The 24,372-nt window shown below is 43.7% G+C and overlaps 1 protein-coding gene across 1 annotated transcript; it reads right to left on the reverse strand.

The window, feature by feature from the left end:
* Positions 1-295: 295 nt before the first annotated feature.
* LOC121004048 (whey acidic protein-like) lies at positions 296-22,122 on the reverse strand. The gene is made up of 6 exons (XM_040436087.1): positions 22,009-22,122; positions 16,870-17,022; positions 13,809-13,955; positions 11,742-11,879; positions 1,782-1,940; positions 296-704 (listed from the first exon to the last, which is right to left on the reverse strand). Exons 1-6 carry the CDS (start codon positions 22,082-22,084, stop codon positions 700-702), a joined length of 678 nt encoding a protein of 225 aa, XP_040292021.1. The 5' UTR covers positions 22,085-22,122; the 3' UTR covers positions 296-699.
* Between the last annotated feature and the right edge of the window lie 2,250 nt (positions 22,123-24,372).

Here is a 24,372-nt window from a genome sequence, read left to right on the forward strand (position 1 = left end):
TTACTGTTAAGGGGGCGGGCCCCTGTGGAGGTCACTGTCAAGGGGGTGGGGTGCTGTGGAACTCACTGTTAAAGGGGCAGGCTGCTGTAAAGGTCAAAGTTAAGGGGGTGGGCTGCTGTGGAGGTCCCATTTTAAGGAGAGGGGCACTGTGGTGGGGGTCAGTGTTAAGGGGTGGGGTACTGTAGATGCCACTGTTATAGTGGATACTATCCATATCTTTTAACGACACACACAAACATTAAATGAAATAGATTAAATATACCCGTGCAAAGCTGGGTCCTTCAGCTAGTATAGTATAAAAAAGCAACCATTTTCATCTGCGCTTGTCTCCTAGTCTACCTCTGGTAGATACCTAGTTAAAGAGATGCTTTGGGAAATCAATTTTCATCAGGAGGGTCTCCACAAAATAAGCTGATCAGATGGTGTACTTTTGCTGCCCCAGTGATCAGATGTAATATAAAGAGATGCCAGGTCCCCCAGAGAGCGAGATGATTTTTATAGCTGCTCTCCTCTGGCTTATTGATGGAGATCCTAAATAATCTTGAATTCACTCATTAGGTATTTGGGTATTCTAAACCAGACAACCCCTTTATAATGATACTTATGAAGTCACACATTAACACATGGATAAACGCAAAAAGAAGCATTATATGTCTTGGTGTAATAAGATGCATGTATATTTGTTCCCTTGTCCAGGCCTTAATCTAGAGGGAAAAAGGAAAGAAAAAATTATGTGAAACCCATTTTTTACCATTAAGCATAATACACATTCAACATATAAATCTCAAAATATAACTAAGAGTCCATTGTCATTTTATCTAATCCCATATAAAAGGATTTTCTAGGATTTTCATATCGATGGCCTCAGGATAGGTTGGGGACTGACTGATCAACTGTTTGAGGAAGCCGCGATGTTCACCGGAGCTTAAGTGAGTGCCAGGGGCCTCCTCCTAGTGATGTCCATTGGATAACAGCTGTGCTTGGTATCGCAGATCAGCCCCATTCACTTAAATGTACCTAGGCCATATGACAGAAGAACGCAAAGTCACTTGCCTAGGAAGAGGTCTAAGCGCTCATGAAGAGAAAATAAGCCATCAGTATGAAAGTCCTGGAAAACCCCTTTAGTAATATGCTGCCCATCAAAGCGAACCCAGAAAAAGTTATACTGAGTTTTCTATAAATGGAAGACCAACACATAACATTGTAAATTGCTGTATTTTAAAAGGATATTCCATTCTGGGCATTTATGACATATCCACAGGAAATGCCATAAGTGGCGAATAGGGACCCGCACCTATCTCAAGAATGGGACCCCATCTTGTGGCTGCACTTCTACGGGAGGTTCAAAATTAGCCAAGGAAGTGCACTTGGACATTCTCAGAACTCCCATAAAAGAATGAAGAAAGCTGCGTATGTGTGTCCACCCCACTATTTGGACAGGGCCCCATTCATGAGATATGCCATATACCATAATGCCCAAATACAAATAACCATTTAACTCCAAATAACTTTTTATTCTAGAGCCATCTCTACATGGCCTACAGTTTGCTGGACAGTAAGTCCGTTAAAACATTTATGTTGATCTATTCGTAAAATTGCCCTTTACATTAATGTGCGCTAAACCCCTTGATTCCAGTGGGACCAGCTGCTCTCCAAAATAAGGATAAAATTTATTAAAAGAAAAAAGGCCCCTAATCCTGGACATCACCTTAACACCTTCCTTTAATGTGACCATCAGTCAGGTATACTACTCTGGATATAGTGAGTTGTTTAGGGCATACCATACAACGGAGCTGTGCATCTCTTTCCCCAGATTGTTTTGCAGCATTTCTTAGGATTTTCACAGTCATAGTCAGTGTTACACCGTTCTTCCTTCTCAGTTAGACTGTCTTGTGGCTCCTCAGATAACTTAGATACCTTTGGACATATACCAATCCTCTCTGAAAAAAACAAATAGGAGAATGAACAGAGGGCTCTGCTGAAAATAATTGTAACCCATTCCTTTCACATGGGTTGATTATTGTATACAATCAATGATATAGCAAGTTGACTGGCACACAATTAGGTGGCATTCACACGACTGTAAGTGTTCTGTGGTCTTCAAATCACGGATCTGCAAAACACGTATACCGGCCGTGTGCACACCACATCATGGTGCTGTCACGGCTGTATGTGAGCAACAAGAGCATACACAGTGAATTTAGCTACTGACCGGACCCAAACTAGGGAGGATAAAGGGTGACCCCTGTCAGACCCTAAACGCTCTCCCTATGCTGCTAAGCACATGTCCGGATCCAAATGGTGGATCGAGACATGCCCGCGTACCTAAGGCTGATGACCACTGTAACCCCTACAATAGTGGAAGGGGCACGGCCACCGGTGCCCTGCTCAGTATATGGACGGAACCGGGGTCGCCTCGGAACCAGTCAGCAAACAAACAGAAACACACAATGTCTTAACTGAAGGAGCTGCAGCAGCAGTGAAAACAGATCCAAGGTCAGCAGACAATATCCGAAGTACTTGCTTCAGCAGAACACAGGTCCAGTGAAAAGATATCACACAAGTGAAGATACTCAAGCGAGAGATACAACTCAAATGAAAAATATAATCCGCACCCTACAAAGGAGGAGGGGTGATTTAAAGGCAGAGAAATCAAACACAGGAGGGACAGCTGGGAGGAAGGAAACAGAAAGTAAAGACCTCATCACAGGGGCGGAGAAACAGAGCAGAGAGGACTCCTCCAAGCTCTAGTAGTGACATCATCACAGGGGTGGAGAAACAGAGCTGTGAGAACGTCTCAAAGCTCTGGTAGTGACAGGTGCGGACCCATCGACTTCAATGGCTCCCTGGTCCTCATGTTTTGGCGAAGTATAGGCGTAGATGCAAAAGCACATGGAAGGTCTTCTGTGTGCTAAGCTTCCACATCCTCATGGCCGTGCCGCGAAAGGTAGGACATGTCATACTTTGCCACAACATGCAGACCTTTGAAGTTAAAGGGTCTGCACCATAAGGGGGCATGCAAGCTGCTGATATCCATGATAAAAGTTTCCATATTTTGGGCTTTTGATATTTAAAAAAAACACATTACTAAATGAAGTTTAGCTTTTTTTTTGGCCCCCTAGGGGACATCCTTTTACACCTTGTTGGCCATGACAAGGCAAATGCATTCAGAGAAGAGAGGGCTCCTTTCCTTTTGTCTAACTACTATCATGACCGGCGTGCCGATCACATACGTGACGCAAAGGGAGGGAAATGGGAAGGCCCTGTCCAAGGGAGAGGGAAAGGTGGTGACCCCTAACTCAACTTGAGGCTTGCACCTGACTGCCCTGATGTCCCTAGACGGGTTCCTCACCCGTATGCCGATCACATGCCTAAACCCTGGCTTTCCCTAAGATGAGCCCTACGTAGTGAATAGGGCGGTGGGAATACTAGTCCGCACCACTAACACTAAAGGAAAACACCAAGGAGAGGACAGACAATACAGACAAAACATATAATCCCAGGTGGGTGACAACAGCAGACAACAAAAGCCCAACAGGGATCCGGAGGGTAACGCTCTGGAACAACAGCCAGGAATCACAGCTACACAGCTCCAGTGGGTCAGTATAGAAGTCCAGGCAGGAAGCTCTATATCTGGCAACCAGAGAAGTGGGAGAGGGGAATATAAGGAGGTTGGGAGTGCTGGACAAGAAACAGCTGAGGAGAAGAAGCTACGGATCCCTGAGTGAGCCAAAAAGGATTGCAAGGCAAACCCAGAAAGCTACCATTAAGAAACAGCATTATCTTTATACATAGAGCACGCAGCCACCCGCTGCGACTTCCTGACCCCGGGTATAACGGAGTCAGACGTGGCTCTTGACACCCACGTGACAACTACTCAGAAGCAGCATTTTCAAGGGGTAAATGGCCAGGAGGCATCTCTGAACCTGCCTGCTGCAGGCAGGTCTCAACTGTGTGGCACCCACCACATATGTAGCAGGCTTGTCACAGTCGTTACCTTTGACTGTGACCTTCCGTTCTTGCTCATTCGGCGCTCCTCGCTGAAGTTCTGTTCCTGTGTGTCTTTTGTGGTTCTTTATGGGTTAACTCCCCTGTGTGCCTATTAGGAGTTTATCCTCTGTCTGCTCCATGGGTGTGGTCTCTCTGCTGCACTCATGGAACCTGTATATAAGGCTGAGCTTTCCTCAGTTCTGTGTCAGCTCTCCTGGTGTGTGTTGTCTTGTCCTGCTCTGCTCCTGGTTTGTACTCTGTCTCCCATGCTGCTGACCCATGGGATCTGTGTCTGTCTGTCTGTGCTCTGTGAGTTTCCCTACTTGTTCATTTGCGTCCTTTTTCCTGTCTTTCTGTTCTGCCAGTTATGTTTAGTTACTTTGTGTTTATTCTGATGTCTGTGTTCAGCAAGCCTTTGCAGCAGAGTGGCATGACAAGACCATGCAGATTACTACTGGTGGAGCAAGTCCTTCTCTGCTCATTGCCACTCCTGCTCCCTTGCATGAACTCCTGCTTGTGTTATTATTTGCCCTGTTTTGTATTTACCTGTCTGTTATGTTTGCCTATGTGCCGTCGGTACCTTCTGGTTTCTGTTGTCCATTCGCTCCTGCTGTCACTGTCTAGGTCACGCTCCAGAGTGGACCCTGGCAACTCTCTGCGGCTAAGTCTAACCCTACCATCTAGGGCTCTAGTGAAAACCAGGAGTTGCTTAGTTACGCCCCTCTGGAGTATTACTAGACAGTGGCGCAGTGGGGGTTTTCTCCCACTGTGCTGACGGTACATAGAGCTCTTGTTTTGTCTGTGCTGCCTTCTTCCCCTTTCTGTTTGGGAGGAGAGGGGGGGGGGCCTCCGGAAGGGGGTGTCAGCATGTTTGACCAATTAGTTCTTGGCAGACATGCCATTCTCCGGAGGGAGAGTGGAGGGGGAGGTGTTAGCACACTGCAGTTCACCATGACTTTAGTGGCCGTGTAGGCTGGCTGCATTCCTCTTGGCGTACTGGCTGCGTTTACCGTGTAGGCTGGTTGCTAGGGGCTGCGTGCTGGCTGCGGTCGTCTTATGTGTTCTGCTTGTGTACCTCTGTACCCCTTTGATTCTGATTTTGTTTTCCTGTCTGGTTCCTGTTCCTGGTCCCAATCCTCCGGAAGGGGGTGTCTGCATGTCTGGCCAATTAGTTCTTGGCAGACATGTCATTCTCCAGAGGGAGAGTGGAGGGGGAGGTAACTTCTTGGTGCGGTTCACTTGACGTGTATGCCGTGTTGGCTGGCTATCTTCCCCTGGCGTACTGGCTGCGGACCCTCCGTGTAGGCTGGTTTTCAGGGGTTGGGCTGGTTGCGGTCATCGTATGTGTTCCTGCCCTTGTACCTCGTCACCCCTTTGATTTCTGTCCCCTTGCCTGGTTCTGTTTGGTTTGTTGCCCCCACTTCTTCCCCTTTCTGTTTGGGAGGAGAGGGGGGGGCTTTGAGGGGTGGGAGTGTCACAGTCGTTACCTTTGACTGTGACCTTCCGTTCTTGCTCATTCGGCGCTCCTCGCTGAAGTTCTGTTCCTGTGTGTCTTTTGTGGTTCTTTATGGGTTAACTCCCCTGTGTGCCTATTAGGAGTTTATCCTCTGTCTGCTCCATGGGTGTGGTCTCTCTGCTGCACCCATGGAACCTGTATATAAGGCTGAGCTTTCCTCAGTTCTGTGTCAGCTCTCCTGGTGTGTGTTGTCTTGTCCTGCTCTGCTCCTGGTTTGTACTCTGTCTCCCATGCTGCTGACCCATGGGATCTGTGTCTGTCTGTCTGTGCTCTGTGAGTTTCCCTACTTGTTCATTTGCGTCCTTTTTCCTGTCTTTCTGTTCTGCCAGTTATGTTTAGTTACTTTGTGTTTATTCTGATGTCTGTGTTCAGCAAGCCTTTGCAGCAGAGTGGCATGACAAGGCCATGCAGATTACTACTGGTGGAGCAAGTCCTTCTCTGCTCATTGCCACTCCTGCTCCCTTGCATGAACTCCTGCTTGTGTTATTATTTGCCCTGTTTTGTATTTACCTGTCTGTTATGTTTGCCTATGTGCCGTCGGTACCTTCTGGTACCTGTTGTCCATTCGCTCGTGCTGTCACTGTCTAGGTCACGCTCCAGAGTGGACCCTGGCAACTCTCTGCGGCTAAGTCTAACCCTACCATCTAGGGCTCTAGTGAAAACCAGGAGTTGCTTAGTTACGCCCCTCTGGAGTATTACTAGACAGTGGCGCAGTGAGGTTTTCTCCCACTGTGCTGACGGTACATAGAGCTCTTGTTTTGTCTGTGCTGCCTTCCCATATTTTTGTTTGTGCAATAAACTCTTATGTGTCTGTACCTGATTTCCGTTTATTGCATGACGACACGGTGGTCTCTCCTGGGACCTCCAACTCGTGACAAGGCTCAGCTCCTGAGCCCACTCCGTACATTCCGTCATGACCAATGCCGCAGATAAATATCATTGGTAATATACAGAGTGTACATTATCCCAAACAGGCAATAAATTGCCCCCTGCCACCATTTTTTACTTGTTCTACCCCAGCTCTACCTGCTCTCATACTTTCACTAAAAACTTATGTACTCTCATGACTATCACCCATGTGCAGTTACTTTGTCTAAAGCTAAAAGGAGAGAAATACATTGTGAAAATAACATAGGGTCTTTGTTCCCATCGCTATAACCATGTCATATGTTAATGACAATTAACCACTTCCAGACCGGGCCATTTACCCCCTTCCTGACCAGGCCTAATTTTGCAAATCTGATGTCACTTTATGTGGTAATAACTTTGGAACGCTTTTACTTATCCAAGCCATTCAGAGATTGTTTTCTCATGACACATTGTACTTCATGTTAATGGTAAATCTGAGTCAATTTGTTTTACCTTTATTTATGAAAGAAATACAAAAGTTAACGAAAATTTTAAAAAAGTACTGTTTTCTAAGTTAGAATCTCTGCTTTTAAGACAGATAGTGATGCCTCATAAAATATTTATTAATTAACATTCCCCATATGTTTACTTTATGTTGGCATCATTTTAGTATGTAATGTAATTTTATTTTTTTAGGATGCTAGAAGGTTTAGAATTTTAGAAGCAATTTTTGATATTTTTAAGAAAATTTCCAAAGTCAACTTTTTTAAGGACCAGTTCAGTTCTGAAGTCACTTTGTGGGGCTTACATAATAGAACCAACCCATAAATGACCCCATTTTAGAAATGACACCCTCAAACTATTCAAAGCTGGTTTTAGAAATGTTGTTAACCCTTTAGGCATTCCACAGGAATTAAAGCAAAATAGAGGTAAAATTTCAAAATGTCACTTTTTTTGCAGATTTTACATTTTAATAATTTTTTTCCTGGAACACATCAATGGTTAACAACAAAACAAACCTCAATATTTATTACATTGATTCTGCAGTTTTCAGAAACACCCCATATGTGGTCGTATACCGCTGTTTGGGCACACGGCAGGGCACAGAAGGCAAGGAGTGCCATATGGTTTTTGGAGGGCAGATTTTGCTGGAATGGTCTTTGGGCACCATGTTGCATTTGAAAAGGCCCTAAGGCAGGGCTGGCCAACCTGCGGCTCTCCAGCTGTTGCAAAACTACAACTCCCAGCATGCCCAGTCTGCCTACAGCTATCAGCCTACAGCAGGGAATGGTGGGAGTTGTAGTTTTACAATTGAGACATTTCAGCACATGGACCTACCCTCTACCTCATAAATAAACCTGATCTGGTCGCCATTTTACATTCAGTGTTTTGCCAGTGTAGGGAGAGGTTGCTGTGTGGGGCAGGGACAGGCTGTTAGGGACACAAAACACTAGCTAATTGGGCCACAAAAGTCATTTTAAGCACTAGTATAGGTGTGCTATTGATATGTTTGATACACAGAGGGGTGCGATATACTTATAATATACTTTTATAATGAGTCAAAAACACATAGATCTATATAGTGATCACCTGGAAGTCAGGGGCCTAGGGGCTAGGGGCTTACTAGGGTCATTTTTATATAGGGTAAGGTTCCGGGCGGGGTCGCTCTTATCAGGGCGGGTGCTCTGTTGTTAGGCTATCAGGGCCAGAATAGCACCCCCCTGTAGGGCAATATCAGGGACAGTTCTTTGCCCACCCTGTACTTCAATACAACATCATCATCTAGCCCAGGGATGGATGTTTTTTTGCTTTCCCTCCTGGATTCATCGATTGTGGTAGGACATATGGTTTCTGATTTGGTGCCGCCGAACACCTGATTTAGTGCCGACGAGCATTTGTTATTGCCTACCACATCTATGCTTTTTGCTTAACTTTAATAATTTAATTTATTTTCATTTTGAGGGATATCTTTTCCATTCACACGTCTGCAAAATGGGTCCGCATCCGTTCCGCAATTTTGCGGAACGGGTGCAGACCCATTAATTTTCAATGGGGCCGGAATGTGCTGTCCGCGTCCGCATTTGAGGATCCGCACTTCCGGATCCGCACTTCAGCGTCAGTGCTTCCGTTTCCGCAAAAAAAATATAACATGTCCTATTCTTGTCCGCAATTGCAGACAAGATTAGGCTTTTTCTATTATAGTGCGGTCCACAAATTGCAGAATGCACATTGCCGATGTCCGTGTTTTGCAGATCCGCAAAACACTTACGGACGTGTGAATGGACCCTCATAGTAAAATTATTAAAGGTTACGTTTTATCTTCATATATATTCTAATGGATTGCCTTCCTTGTATAATGTTATAATATACTTTCTATGTTAGAAAGTATATTATAGTGCATTTGTATTGTGCGGCAGTTGTGTGCAGTTCTGCTGCGATACTGCAGGTATATAGAGGGACAAGTGTTATTGGAACAAATAATTTCTACTGGTGTGATATACCAGTCCCCCCCCAAAAAAAAACACATTGAAGCGGGGTGTTATATACCAATATACTTTCTTTATAGTGCATTTGGGTACTGTATAGTGCATTTGCACATGCACGTACGTGAAAATTATATTGTGACCTAGGCCTTTCCCTAACTCCTGCCAGTATGAGAAGATCCTGATGGTGGAAATGCTCATACGCCGTATACCTAGGCCCTGCTGAAACTAACGAGCCCTAGGATAGGTAGCAGGAGACGAGACAGCTGGTTCTTTCCCAGATGAAGGAACCTGCGTCTCCCTGAGGCCTAGGACAAAACACACCAGTGAACAACAAACAGAAAAGGCAATAAGCACTTAGCTTTGGGATGTCTGGAGAAGCAGGAAATCCAAAACATACAAGCTCTAGCAATTCCAACAGGAAATATCAACCGCATGGTCAGCAGTGTGAGGCGGACCTAAATAATGCCTCATCACTGATAACGAGCAGAACCTGAGGAGAGGTGAGATCCTGCCAAGCAACAACATGCTAAGAGGAAAAAAGAAAGACCTGTCAGATAGCCTCACGTGCAGCAAGTCTATCCGATCTTCTCACCTCTGTCACGGGAGGGACCGTGACAGAGACAAGCTGTATTTTTTATTGGCACCATTTTGGCGTACATTTGGCTTTCTGGTTGCTTTTTATCTTATTTTTGGGAGGTGAAGTCACAAAAAAGCTGTTTGGTGTCATTTTTCTATTTTTTTTTTACGCCATTCACTTGATGGGGTAGATCATGTGATATTTTTGTAGACCCAATTGTTACGGGTGCGGCAATACCAAATATGTCTATTTTTATTTTATTTTTTACATTTTACACAATAAGAGCATTTTTAGGAAAAAAAATCATGTTTTTGTGTTGCAATTTTCATAGAGCCATATTTTTTTTATTTTTCTGGCTATTGTCTTGTGTGGGGGCTCATTTTTTGCGGGATTGAGGTGACATTTTTATTGCTACCATTTTGGGGTACATACGACTTTTTGATTGATTAACATTATGTTTTTTGGGAGGTATTTAAATTTTTTACGGTGTTTACCTTATGAGGTAGAGCATATGATATTATTATAGAGCCGGTCATTGCGGACGCGGTGATTCCAAATATGTCTATTTTATTTTATTTCTTCTATTTTTGGAACATTTTTAAATAATGGATTTGGGGGGAAATATGAATTTTTTAATGTGAAACTTTTTTTTCAAAACACTTAATTTTTTTAGATTTAACATTTTTCATTTTACACTTTGTGTCCCCCATAAGGTCATACAAGAACTCTGGGGGACATTTAACTTCTTTTTTTTTTTTTTACTATTGATTTCTCCTGTGACTGGGGCTGACATAGTACCGATCGAGGTCTGTGGAAGACCGGACAGCTTCTGCACTCTCCCAGCCCCGGAGGTCACATGACCACTGGGCCGGATGTTTATAGTCAATCGGCGGTCGTGAAGTGGTTAATTACCAAAATAAATATTTTATAACGTGAATTCAAAAGATTTGAGAATAAATAAGTTTATGCAGGCCAAGTAAATACTATATTTACTAAATGTCATAATAAAAATATAAAACAGACAAATCACATACAAATTACAATCTTCATTTTGCAGAGCTCCTTTGGAAAAAGAATGGTGGAATCTGATTGGTTGCTATAGGAAACTAAGCCAGTTTTCCATTACACCAGTTTTGATAAAGCCCCCCCAGTGTGCCTTAGTATATAAGGCAGGTGTAATATATCGCCGTGTGCAGCAAGTTCTACGAAGCTTTACGTTGCGTCCGTATTCCATGACAGTGTAATATTTCCCCCTGTTCAACTGTGCAGTGGAGCGAAATTTATCATGGTGAATGCATTCTGTTAGTTGTTGCGTTACATAACGTCAGTATTAGGCCACAGTTAAATATTTCGTCCTGTTCAAATGAGTAGTGAAGAATAATTTATCGTAGCAAATGGCTTCTGTTGCCTGTTGCATTACATGGCATCAGTATTAGTTAAAGATCCAACTAAGAGAATCTTAACTTCATGAATCTTTAATACACGCTGGAGATTTATGCAGCTGGCGCCATTTTTAAATGCCGGACCGCCAATGTCGGTGGTTGGGAAAGGGTTAACTTCCAAGCCTTGACACTAAGCGGCCTGGGTATACCTGATTTATAGCGATTCGTGACAAATTAATTAGCATCTAATCAAATTTCTTATTGTAGTTCGGAAAATCGGCCAAATCGAATTTTTCTAAACTTCGCTCATATCTAAAGGCTATATATTTTTATATGAATCTTTCTCTTGCATGATTGCATGATATGTTAGACAAGGCATGCGTATGTGGCATCACAATACAGAGAGAATTTGAGGATTAATTTCAATTCTTTGAAGACTGCAGATTCATTAAACCTATCAACTTTATTAAAGAGGACCTTTCACCGATTCTTACCCTATGAACTAACTATACAGATATGTAGAGCGGCGCCCGGGGATCTCACTGCACTTACTATTATCCCCGGGCGCCGCTCCGTTCTCCTGCTATGCCCTCCGGTATCTCCGCTCACTAAGTTATAGTAGGCGGAGATACCAGTCCCTAAGTTATGGTAGGCAGAGTCTGCCCTAGCGCTGGCCAATCGCAGCGCAGAGCTCACAGCCTGGGAGGTTATTTTCTCCCAGGCTGTGAGCTCTGCAATGCGATTGGCCAGCGCTAGGGCAGACTCCGCCTACCATAACTTAGGTAACGGAGATACCGGAGGGCATAGCAGGAGAACGGAGCGGCGCCCGGGGATAATAGTAAGTGCAGAGAGATCCCCGGGCGCCGCTCCACATGTCTGTATACTTAGTTCATAGGGTAAGAATCGGTGAAAGGTCCTCTTTAAAGTCTATCAGTATATACCTTTCAGTGGCTTCACGCATGTTTGTGTACATCCTGGTCTGCAACACTTTTCAAAACCCGGGCATCCGGCGTCAGTATCACAATGTGGGCGTTCTGCAATTAAACAATATCCCTCTAATCCGCAGAAACCTTTTTTATCTACAAAAAAAAGGTCAAAATCAGAACACAGAAACAGAGACGAAGAAATATAATGATGCAATTAATACGAAATCGTTGCAGTTGAGAAGTATTTTTATATGATTCCAGCACTTTGGGTTTCTGTTATAGGGATCCAAGGCTGAAAGATAGCACCGAATAATTTTCTGCATATACCTGTCCATCTTTATCTCCCCTATGGTTTGAGAGATATGTATGCTGTGGTAAGTACTACAGTGACCCAGTGGTTCACTGATAAAGTTATCTAATGGTTCACTTCTAATACTGTTAAAATGCGAATGTGATGCTAAATATGCACTTACAATGATACAAATGGTTATCTACGCATGACAAATGTTGTATATGGGTAGGAAATAGTTTAGCAGTCCTTAGTAATTGTTTCCGGGTAGTGGCCTGGCCCCATTTTCCCCTGGCTAGTGGAGTTGCTGGCAGAGTCAGCCAAGATATGTATGCATTTGCTGGTGTGTAAGCCAGACAGGCTGGAGCAGGAGAAAATAATTCTTCTCCAGGGAGACACTGTCCCTGTGAGTGAATGCAAGAAAAGCAATTTTTTAAAGGGGTTGTCCGGGTTCAGAGCTGAACCCGAACATACCCTTATTTTAACCCAGGCAGCACCCCTGATGTCGGCATCGGAGCATCTCATGCTCCGATGCGCTCCCTTGCCCTGCGCTAGATCGCGCAGGGCACAGGCTCTTTTGTTTACATTCGCACACTGCTGGGCGGAAGCTTCCGCACAGCAGTGTGTTCGGTGACGTCACTGGCTCAGATGGGTGTGCTTTAGCGCTGCCCTAGCCGTTTTACTGGCTAGGGCAGCGCTAGAGCCCGCCCATCAGTGCCGGTGACGTCACCGGGCTTCCTGGCAGCCCCATGGAGAGCCTGGTACGTCACCAGAACTCTTGAAAATGACTTTGCCCTGCGCGATTTAGCACGGGGCAAAGGAGAGCATCGGAGCATGAACTGCTCCGATGCTCAAGTCAGGGGGGCTGCCTTTAAGAACCAACATCTGAGGGAAAGAAGTATTAAATTATTCAAGATGATTGAGGACCATTTAAAATGACAGTGTTTGGACTGACACAGTAAAGGAAATATATGCATGCGGCTATAGATTTTGCAGCAGATTTTGGTTTGAGTTATAATGCTTCTGGTACCCACCACACTGCTGAGACTGACTGGCCATCTGATCTAGGACTGCACCCCGCAATTGCAAGCCTTTGGACATTTGGGATGATTGCATGTATTTGTAAAGAGAAACTCAGGGAACACCATTGTACTGGCTATCCCCTGAAGACAGCCTTTGGGAAAAAGCCTTAATTGTGAAATACTTGAGAACTATGCCTACTGCTTGTTTTGCATTTTGACACCCATCCTCTATTCAGTAAAAAAGAGACTTTATTTTACTATAACCAAGCCGGCCTGGGAGAGGACTGGAGCATGGTTAGCCACCGTGAGGACTACAACCACCCTCATTGCTGCTGCCACCACTCCCATCCTCTCCACTCTCCCTAACCCCTCAAAGCCAGGTTTCTGGTGCCAAAAAAAGTCACAAATTTTGGAGCAAGTTACTTCTGCTTGCTTCTTTTCCAAAAAGAGGGCTGTGCAGGGCAAGGTATAGGCTGTGTGGGACTGGGCCTAGCCACCCCAGCACATTTAAATTAAAATTCACACCAGAAAACCAAAAACGATGTATAATTTTATTTTCACTTTATATTTGCTACTAAGTGTTGGTCTATCATAAAATCCCAATAAAATACATTTAAGTTTGTGGGTGTAACATGAAAAAATGTGGAAGGGGTATGAATAATTCTTCAGGGTACTGTAATAGCCACTGCTGGGTGAGCACCAATAACAGAAGGGCATATAAGGGTATATAAAATGAAATAAATCATGTTATATATAAATGTAATAACCTACCTCCATTAGAGGGCACACAGGTCTTTCCACAGCCCTTAAGGCAACACTTAGTTTTAGGAGCGCACTCGCTGTCAGCGGTGCACATATCATCACAGCGCTCAGAAATGGCGGTCCCACTGGGGTTTACAGGACATGAACCAATCCTTCCTGTATACACAGAAATCATGGACATAAAAAGTGATTCCATAGCAAAAAATGACAACTACAAAACAACAGGATGCAAATTTAATACATGATCGACAAATCTCAAGGTTTGTTTATGCCCAAATGTGCATTTCAACCTAAAATCTAATAATTTAAAGGAGTTGTCCACCTTTTATTAAGTGATAGCCTATCTTCAGGATAGGCCATGACTAGCTGATCGCCGAGGGTCCAACACCCTGCATACCCGATGGAACTGTCTGCTTCCGGTGCTATAGCTGATCAACTAGTGATGGACTATCTCGAGGACAGGCCATCACATGACAGCTCCTTTACCTGCACTTTGAAAAAAATGTTTGTTGTCATAGCAGCGTATCAAGGGTTTTGATTGTTCGGGTCCTATCACTAGAAAAAGGAGAGAGAGGCGCTCACATGGAGGAGACGGAATTGAGACTGGCTCAGAGGGATATTTATCAAGAATGGTGTTCCCACATGCCAGTCTTCCTCCCCCGTGACCTGAGTGAGATGAGTCTAATTTATTAAAAGTCAGAAGTCTCTTAATAAATTAGGCGCATTTCTGCCCTACCATGCACCAGAAACTGAAATCTATGCCAGCTAGGGGAAGCCCCACCCCCTCTCGCTAACCCCACATGAAGCCCTGCCCCTTTTGCGAAGTGGCGAAAGGTTACAAAGTCAAACATTGTGGTGCGCATATGATGAAAACCTCAAACAAAAAAGACCCTATCTGTGTATGCGTAGAAATATTAGTTATTACTATAAATTACTATAAATTCACCACCCTTGGCTAAATTACCCAACTTGCCCCAGATAACAATAAACAAAATATAACTTTTATTGCTTCATCTAAAATGATATGGTATGTATTATACTGTGAGTAGGTGCTCAGATTAAAACTAGCTAGAGCTAGTACCAGGAGTGCACCACCAATGAGGCCAAGTGAGGCGATCGCCTCAGGCAGCACCAGGTAGGAGCAAGAGATGGCAGCCGAAGGGTTATGGGCTGAAGGGAAGGGGTTAGGTTAAGAAATTGGCACTGGGGGGGAGGGGCGCCATTTCAGTTTTCACCTCAGGCAGCAGAAAGGCTAGGTGCACCCCTGGCTAGTACATGTTATCCAAAGACACTGCGGAAGAGGACTATAGGGTGTGCACTGCCTCTAATAGTCCTCCTATTCCTGCTCACTGTTGCCTCCGTAGTCAGGTATCTTCACTGACATTACTTGTAAACTGTGCTACTAACAATAGACCTCTAAAAACTATTTACCTCCAAAATGTTTCGCCAGTTACACTGGCTTCATCAGGGGTAACGGGCAGAACTAACGAACAGTGGCATAAATGCACTGATAAATACCCCTCAGAGGTTTTATTGAGCCCATCTCCCGCAGTGAGGAAAGACAATGAGCTATGCAGATTGTGCCAAATTTGCCTAAATTTACAACAATGTCTGAGTGCACTCACATTAGTAAATGTGGGCCAATGAGTGAACTGCAAATGCCCCTGGACATGTAGCACAGGGTGATTCACAGCAGCTTTGGGCACATTTACATAGGCATTGGACAGTGGTATTTGGACACTGTAGAACTATGTTTCCTTCTCCCTTTTTTGCTTTGAAACAAATAAGTAAAGATGTCTTCCGGACCATCAGGCTCTGATAGCAAAGACATAGTGCATAAAGCGTCACATAATATAAAGTATTCATAAATCATTAAAGGGGTTTTCAGTGTAATCATTTATGTAAAAAAAACAGGACCTGAATCGGCTCCTAATAAAATAGTGATACTCCCTGATCTTCCACCATTGCTCTGGTCAACGCTCCTCTCCACTTCCTGGTGAACACACAGGAAATGGCTTGGATTGGTGAATCACCACTGTAGCCAATGATTTAGCAGCCCACCAATCCATATTCTGTGTGTCTGCAGCTACCTGGGAGGTGCAGTGGATGGCAGTAGTAGGGGCTCTGGCTGTCACAGTTAATCACAATAGCTTTCATACACCGTTGGTCCCTAGGGCTGTGCAATGAAAGAAGGGTGCAGACTTCCTTCCCTCGAGGCACATCCTGGTTGTGGGGCTCCTGCCCGATGGTAGTTAGGTTGCCCTTGATGTGTTTGTATGGGTGAAAGGCTGGGCGTGTAGAGTGCAATGGCCTGCTCATGGTGTAGGAGTCAGTAACTAGGCCAGATTTAATAGAACAAACATCTTAAAATGGGAGTTCTAGTACATCCAACAATAGCAAAACACAGTTCCCTTCCCACCATTTACAGTGCGAATCCCCCTAAATGGTTTTGTATGAGTTTGAGCAAGCATAGAAATTATCATACTCTTTCCTCTCTATCTTTCTCAAAGTCTCTTCCTGCAGAATCTATGTCTGGCAATCTCACGTTTGCAATTGTGCCTGCAATTCGCAACTTAGGCATACAGGTTTCAGAGACATGAACGGCCAAGCGTGCCCAAGTGTGAAGAGTGTCTTAACAGTATTCCCCTCACCGCAGTAAGGTCTGAATAGCTTTGGCGGGATACCTTACTGACTCCAAACCTCAGCCGTGCAGAGTTATTCATCTTCTCATCTCTTTTTCTTCCTTTCTGTAGATCATCCAGAGATCAGTTAGTCCCTGAAGCTTTAGTCTAGTCCTGTGAGGAGTAAATGGAGTTGCTTTCTCACTTTTATTCTCCTTGCCGTAACTCTCTAAACTCAGACAGGGGGGGGGGGGTAAATCTAGGATCCATACTGAGCTTCCTGTAGGGAACTGTGTTACAGCTGATTAACTCTGTCACTTCCAGACATTACCATACTGGATATACAAAGCATAAAATGACATTAAATAACATGACAAGCATTAAACAGGAAACGCCTTTAGCAAAGTAAGTCTTTGCCATTCATTGCTTTATAATGCACACATACTGACTTTTAGCAGGCGGCTTGCAGAATTTGAAACCATTGTCTGAGCAGCATTTTTTGTTTCCTGGGCAATCACTGTCTTCTCTGCAAGATTCAGTCTTTACTGCATATGTTGAATTAAAGAATCTCTCTAGAGGACACACTCCCGGCTTTGCAGCCTCTAGAAAAAGGTTACAGACAAAGCAGTTTACTTAATGTCAGCATTCAATATTCATTTTCACAATTGGTTGCAAAAGCAGATTCACCCATAATCCTGTTTCTGCCACGGAGACTGATAATTGGCCTTACTTATTCTGAAGAATGGAGACTTTAAAAAGGAGTGTCTCTCCTTACAAGTCTATTTAAGGCTACTTTCACGCCTGCGTTTAGGTGCGGATCCGTCTGGTATCTGCACAGATGGATCCGCACCTATAATGCAAACGCTGGTATCCGTTCAGAACGGATCCGTCTGCATCACTCTGTCAAAAAAAAAAGTCTATGGCTGGTTTCACACGGGCGTTGCGGGAAAAGGTGCGGGGGCGTTGCGGGAACATGCGCAATTTTTCCGCGCGAGTGCAAAACATTGTAATGCGTTTTGCACGCGCGTGAGAAAAATCAGCATGTTTGGTACCCAAACCCGAACTTCTTCACAGAAGTTCGGGTTTGGGTTAGGTGTTCTGTAAATTGTATTATTTTCCCTTATAACATGGTTATAAGGGAAAATAATAGCATTCTGAATAGAGAATGCATAGTAAAATAGGGCTGAGGGGTTAAAAAAAAAAATACAAAAAATATTTAACTCACCTTAATCCATTGATCACGCAGCCGGCATCTCTTCTGTCTTCTTCTTTGCTGTGCACAGGAATAGGACCTTTGATGATGTCACTGTGCTCATCACATGGTCCAATCACATGGTTCATCGCCATGGTGAGGGACCATGTGATTGGATCATGTGATGTGACGTCACCACAGGTCCTTAGCCGGCAGCTCAACATTACAGAAGAAGACAGAGATCCGCAACTACGCGATCAAGTGGACTCGGTGAGTAAATTTTTTGTAATTTTTAACCCCTCCAACTCTATTTTACTTTGCATTCTGTATTCAGAATGCTATTATTTTCTCTTATAACCATGTTATAAGGGAAAATAATACAGATCGGGTCCCCAGCCCGATCGTCACCTAGCAACCATGCGTGAAAATCGCACCGCATCGAGCACTTGCTTGCGGATGCTTGCGATTTTCACGCGGCCCCATTCACTTCTATGGGGCCTGCGTTGCGTGAAAAACGCAGAATATAGAGCATGCTGCGATTTTCACGCAACACACAAGTGATGCGTGAAAATCACAGCTCATGTGCACAGCCCCATAGAAATGAATGGGTCCGGATTCAGTGCGGATGCAATGCGTTCAACTCACGCATTGCACCCGGGCGGAATACTCGCCCGTGTGAAAAAGGCCTAAGTCTAAGTGTAAGTCAAACGGATCCGTCCTGACTTACATTGAAAGTCAATGGGGGATGGATCCGTTTACAATTGCACCATATTGTGTCAATGTAAACGGATCCGTCCCCATTGACTTACATTGTAAGTCAGGACGGATCCGTTTGGCTCTGCATCGCATAGAATGCATTGGGGCTAAACTGATCCGTTTTGGACCGCTTGTGAGAGCCTTGAAACGGATTTCACAGGCGGACCCAGAAACGGCAGTGTATCAAATCGTTTTTTTACACAATAAAAGCACACAGAGCTATGGGGACAGGGTATTGCAGATGTGCTAGTGGCCATCTAGCAACCCATGTCCTCAGCTCTATACACAAAATCCCAGTGACAGGTTCCCTTTAAAGGATAACTGTCACATTTAGACTGTAATTTCAATTTTCATATATGTAGCTACTAATAACATGATATTGCAGAATCAGTTACTATTAGGCTAACTTACCCCATATTTAATAAGATTCAGCCCTTAGCAACCATTCTGCATAAAACTGCAATTTCACTATTCAGTTAAGATGGCCGCCACTGCCCTCACCCTGAGGCTAATCCCACCTGCCCTCACTAGCCAGTAACAATAGCCCCCCAAAAGTGTCAGTAACCAGAGCCCTCCCCCTAAAGGGTTAATCTCCTGCAGCACAAAGGGGTCCTCTTACCACATGTTGCTTTCATTTATACACTGAGCAGATGGCAGATCTCCCTTCCCTGGTCTGCGCTGCTTCAACTCTGCCTTCTCCAGCTCTGCTGAGTGAGGGAGCGTCTGCCAAGCGCTGGGACAGGGAGAAGTGCACAGAGCCCAGGCACTGTTATCAGCTGCTGGGGAGGACCTGGGTATTAATCATTTACTTACAGTCCCTGGCTGTCAGTAATGTGAGCCTGCACGCTGCGTGCTCCGTCTATCAACAGATAGACGGACCATGCCTAGCAACCCTATTTTAAGCACAGGTAAAAGTAGACAGTACAGGGAACAAAAATGTGGAATTAAGGGGTAATTGAATACACAGTGAAAAGTTGAAATAGGGCCACCAAGGAGATATTAATCACCACAATCCAATACTCCAAAAAAAATAAAAAATACGACAGTTATCCTTTAAATGTTATAAGTAATTGCTAATCTGTCCACAGTTGTTAAGGAGAAGTTCACATAGTTTGACTTTGCTGCAGGAAAAAAAATCTGCAGTAAATTGTATTCATGCTGCAGATGTTCAAATCTCTAGCCTGTCGCATCTGCTTCTTAAATGTGCCTTTGATTTTTCCTTTTTGGGTAAACTTTGATTTGTCCTACGTCATCCAATTTATTTTTGTACTGTGGATTTAACATGGATTTTATTGTGTTTTTTGTGGTGGTTTTTTTTCTCTATAGGCTTCCTGAAACAACCTAAAAAATGAATGCACAAAAAGAAACTAGTTTAAAAATGCCTCTACAAATACAAGCATACCTTGAATAACTATTTATAGTGCAGGTATTTTTGTAAGCATGTTAATGCTATTTCGGCCAGGTTTATGTCAAAACCTAACATCTACACTGTAAAAAGCTATATATTGCATGTATGGCCGTGTGATTATTATGCCCGTATATGAAATATTGGCATAAGTGGTTTCATATCAGATTTATTGCTGAAAGATTTGTTTTTGTCACTAGCTTAAATCCTACATAATATGATCATAGAGGGTCACAATCCAATCTCCTACATAATGTAAATTAAAGATAATTAATGGTTCACAATCCAAGGTCCTAAAAGATGTGATGGTAAAGGATTACAATTAAAGGTCCTACTTAATTTGATGGTTAAAGTGTAACTGTCATGTTTTCATCAAAAAATCAATTTTAGCTTATGTTACTACTGCTGCAGCAGCATTATGCATAAAGCATCTTTAGTTTCTTCACATACCACTGTTTTCCTTGAGTTTTTCCCTTAGTTACAGCTGGTTAAACATTTACAATATGAAGACCTTCTCAAGATGGCTCCTCTGTCAGTTCTGCCTTCCCTCACTTCCCATACACACTTGCTGTAGCTAGAAGCTCCCTGCCAGCGAATCAGATTGGATTACTGAGAGACACGCCTCCTCACTCTGAAGCCTAATGCAGGCATGCAGTGTGAAGGACCGCCCCTCTGTCTTCTGTTTACATTAAGTTGGGAGACAGACAATCCCTAGTAACGGTCTTTTAAGGGAGCAGTGGAAAGGGACAGAGGACATTAATGAAAGCTGTTATTATAAGGTAATTACAGATCTTTTGACAATCATTGACAGACTCAGGTATACATGCCTACCTCTAATAAACTAGCAAATAAAAAAATATGACAGTTACCCTTTAAGGATAACAATTCTACATAATGTGATTCTAATCACTAATCACAACCCAAGGTCTTATAAAATACGATGGTAAAGGCTTACAATCCAAGGTCCTAGAAAGTATGACATTATAGGATCACAATTCAAGGTCTTACATAATCCAAGATCCAAGAAAATGTTATGGTAAAAGATTGCAATTCGAGGTCCTACATATTTTTATGCATAATGATCACAATTAAAGTTCCCACATAATGTGATGCTAAAAGTTCACAATAGAGATGAGTGAATTACTTCGTCACAAAGCGCATTTTTTTGTAAGTAGAGGGTGCATTGACAGGGAGCTGCGGTAGCGCCGCCCCCAGTCATTGTACCCCTCAGATGCCGCGTTCATACATGATCGTGGCATCTGAGTGTAAGAACAGTGAGAAATTAACACTGTCAGGCCGGCGGCCGCCATCTTGCTTGAAGATCTGGAGTGAAATCTCGCGCACCGCGAGATTACATCATCACGCCGGCCGAGATCTTCAATCAAGAATGCGGCCCGTTGTGAGAAAATGGAGGAGGTAAGTATCCATTTTTTTGTTTTTTACACTATTTCAGGTTAAATTAATTCGCTAACACGAAGACACAAGGAAATTCCGCTTCGAGGTGAATCAAATTTATCCTGAAATTCGGATCGAATTCCACTTCGTAGGATTCGGTTCGCTCATCTCTAGTTCACAACTCAGGGCCCAATTAAATATGACGGTAAAGGATTACAACCCAAGGTCCTACATAATGTGACACTAAATTATCACAATCCAAGAACCTAGAAATTATGATGCTATGGGATCACAATACAAGGTCCTATGTAATGTAAAATTAGATGCTCAACTATGACTATGCCATAAAAAGCATCATTATCATAGGCTTCAAACAAAGCAATATTGAGGTATAACTGTCCCTGACTCAACTGACAAGTATGTGGAAGTGTCATTATCCCTAAGCTTCTAAAATGTGATGCTGTAGTACAGTAAAACCTATTCTGACCCTACATAATCAGACGAACAAAGACTCTCTTCTCTTACAGTAAAATGCTAAAAAGACATATTTCTTCATTAATCTAAAACTATGTTGTGCAGAGAAAAACAAGACAATATAGCACCAATATAAATTGACCCATTAAGACCAAGTCCCCTGAGCTTCAGCAGGAGATAACACTTGTAGATCACTAGCTGTTGGGATTTATTATTGCTATGCATTTTAGGACCCTCAGAACAATTTCAGATGTTGGTCCAAATGTACCCCAGTGTACATACTAGATACAGTACATTATATATATATATATATATATATATGTTCTATAGTAGTACTACATCTACCATTTAGTCTTCATAACTTACGAGCTGATGATGTTCTCAGGGCAACAACACAGACCAGGAGCCCCAGGAGGGAGGCTTGAATTCCATTCATCTTCATCTCTACGAGAGGTATGAGAGCTGTAATGTGTCTTGGAGTACTGGGCTCTTATAAATATATAGGCAACGGTAATCCTCTTTGTGGGTGGTGGCCTTCCACAAACAAAGAAATGGGAGAGTCAATGGGATTTTGTTTGTGTTTTGTACCTTACACATCTAAGTAATGACTGAAAATTTCCCAAGAAAGCATTTTTTTTATGTGGACAGTAGTTACTAAACTTCAAACTATTATAGTAACATGCAAAACCTGCTCATCTGGTACTACAGTAAGTGTCCCTCCCTGGATCCTTAGTATATATCTTTGAAAAATGGAGGTAGCTTTCTAGGATTCAAGTGAAGAAGCTCTACATGGCCCTTCCACCAGTCAATGGCTTTTTATATATATATATATATATATATCTACACCTCAACCCAATCGAACACTTGTGAGTAGAGTTGAAGAAGAGACCTGGGAACAGATTTCGGTTGAGAAATGCTTGAATCTGATCGAGAACATGCACAGAAGGAGTCAGGCAGTGTTGAAAGCCAATGGTGGATTTACAAAATACTAACAAAATAATAAAAGTTAGAATTTTAAGAGCAAAACATTAACAATGCAGTTACATGACAAGAATCTGCATACAGGGGTGCACCTAGCCTTTCTGCTGCCTGAGGCGAAAACTGAAACAGCGCCCCCCCCCCCATGACAATTTCTTAACCTAACCCCTTTGCCACAATGAAAGCAATCATTGCCCATGGCCCTTCTGCTGCCCCCCTTCTTGCCCCTATCTGGTGCTGCCTGAGTTGCAAGACCAATTTGTTTATGAGATAGCCAAGATGATTGTCTATACAATGACGGTAGTCTCACGTTCGAAGCTGTGGATGGTGAGATACGGAGCCTGAAAATCAAAAGTTCAAAAAATTGTTACCCTTATGCTCGTCAGTGTTTATATATATATATATATATATATATATATATATATATATATATTATATACACTGCTCAAAAAAATAAAGGGAACACTTAAACAACACAATGTAACTCCAAGTCAATCACACTTCTGTGAAATCAAACTGTCCACTTAGGAAGCAACACTGAGTGACAATCAATTTCACATGCTGTTGTTCAAATGGGATAGACAACAGGTGGAAATTATAGGCAATTAGCAAGACACCCCCAATAAAGGAGTGGTTCTGCAGGTGGTGACCACAGACACTTCTCAGTTCCTATGCTTCCTGGCTGATGTTTTGGTCACTTTTGAATGCTGGCGGTGCTTTCACTCTAGTAATAGCATGAGACGGAGTCTACAACCCACACAAGTGGCTCAGGTAGTGCAGCTTATCCAGGATGGCACATCAATGCGAGCTGTGGCAAGAAGGTTTGCTGTGTCTGTCAGCGTAGTGTCCAGAGCATGGAGGCGCTACCAGGAGACAGGCCAGTACATCAGGAGACGTGGAGGAGGCCGTAGGAGGGCAACAACCCAGCAGCAGGACCGCTACCTCCGCATTTGTGCAAGGAGGAACAGGAGGAGCACTGCCAGAGCCCTGCAAAATGACCTCCAGCAGGCCACAAATGTGCATGTGTCTGCTCAAACGGTCAGAAACAGACTCCATGAGGGTGATATGAGGGCCCGACGTCCACAGGTGGGAGTTGTGCTTACAGCCAAACACCGTGCAGGACGTTTGGCATTTGCCAGAGAACACCAAGATTGCCAAATTCGCCACTGGCGCCCTGTGCTCTTCACAGATGAAAACAAGTTCACACTGAGCACATGTGACAGACGTGACAGAGTCTTGAGACGCCGTGGAGAACGTTCTGCTGCCTGCAACATCCTCCAGAATGACCGGTTTGGCATTGGGTCAGTAATGGTGTGGGGTGGCATTTCTTTGGAGGACCGCACAGCCCTCCATGTGCTCGCCAGAGGTAGCCTGACTTCCATTAGGTACCGAGATGAGATCCCTTGTGAGACAATATGCTGGTGCGGTTGGCCCTGGGTTCCTCCTAATGCAAGACAATGCTAGACCTCATGTGGCTGGAGTGTGTCAGCAGTTCCTGCAAGACGAAGGCATTGATGCTATGGACCGGCCCCGCCCGTTCCCCAGACCTGAATCCAATTGAGCACATCTGGGACATCATGTCTCGCTCTATCCACCAACGTCACGTTGCACCACAGACTGTCCAGGAGTTGGCAGATGCTTTAGTCCAGGTCTGGGAGGAGATCCCTCAGGAGACCGTCCGTCAGGAGCATGCACAGGCGTTGTAGGGAGGTCATACAGGCACGTGGAGGCCACACACACTACTGAGCCTCA

This window comes from Bufo bufo, chromosome 6 (genome assembly GCF_905171765.1).
Source record: "Bufo bufo chromosome 6, aBufBuf1.1, whole genome shotgun sequence".
Classification (NCBI taxonomy): domain Eukaryota; kingdom Metazoa; phylum Chordata; class Amphibia; order Anura; family Bufonidae; genus Bufo; species Bufo bufo.

Bases quoted from the DNA above. Each gene is read 5' to 3' on its own strand.
- LOC121004048 (XM_040436087.1), bottom strand. From the start codon at position 22,084: ATGAAGATGAATGGAATTCAAGCCTCCCTCCTGGGGCTCCTGGTCTGT. The intron at 17,023-22,008 runs GTAAGTTATGAA...ACCTTTTTCTAG, and splicing joins CCTGAGAACATCATCAGCTC to AGGCTGCAAAGCCGGGAGTG. The intron at 11,880-13,808 runs GTAGGTTATTAC...TTTTTTTTGTAG, and splicing joins CTGTGTGCCCTCTAATGGAG to ATAAAAAAGGTTTCTGCGGA.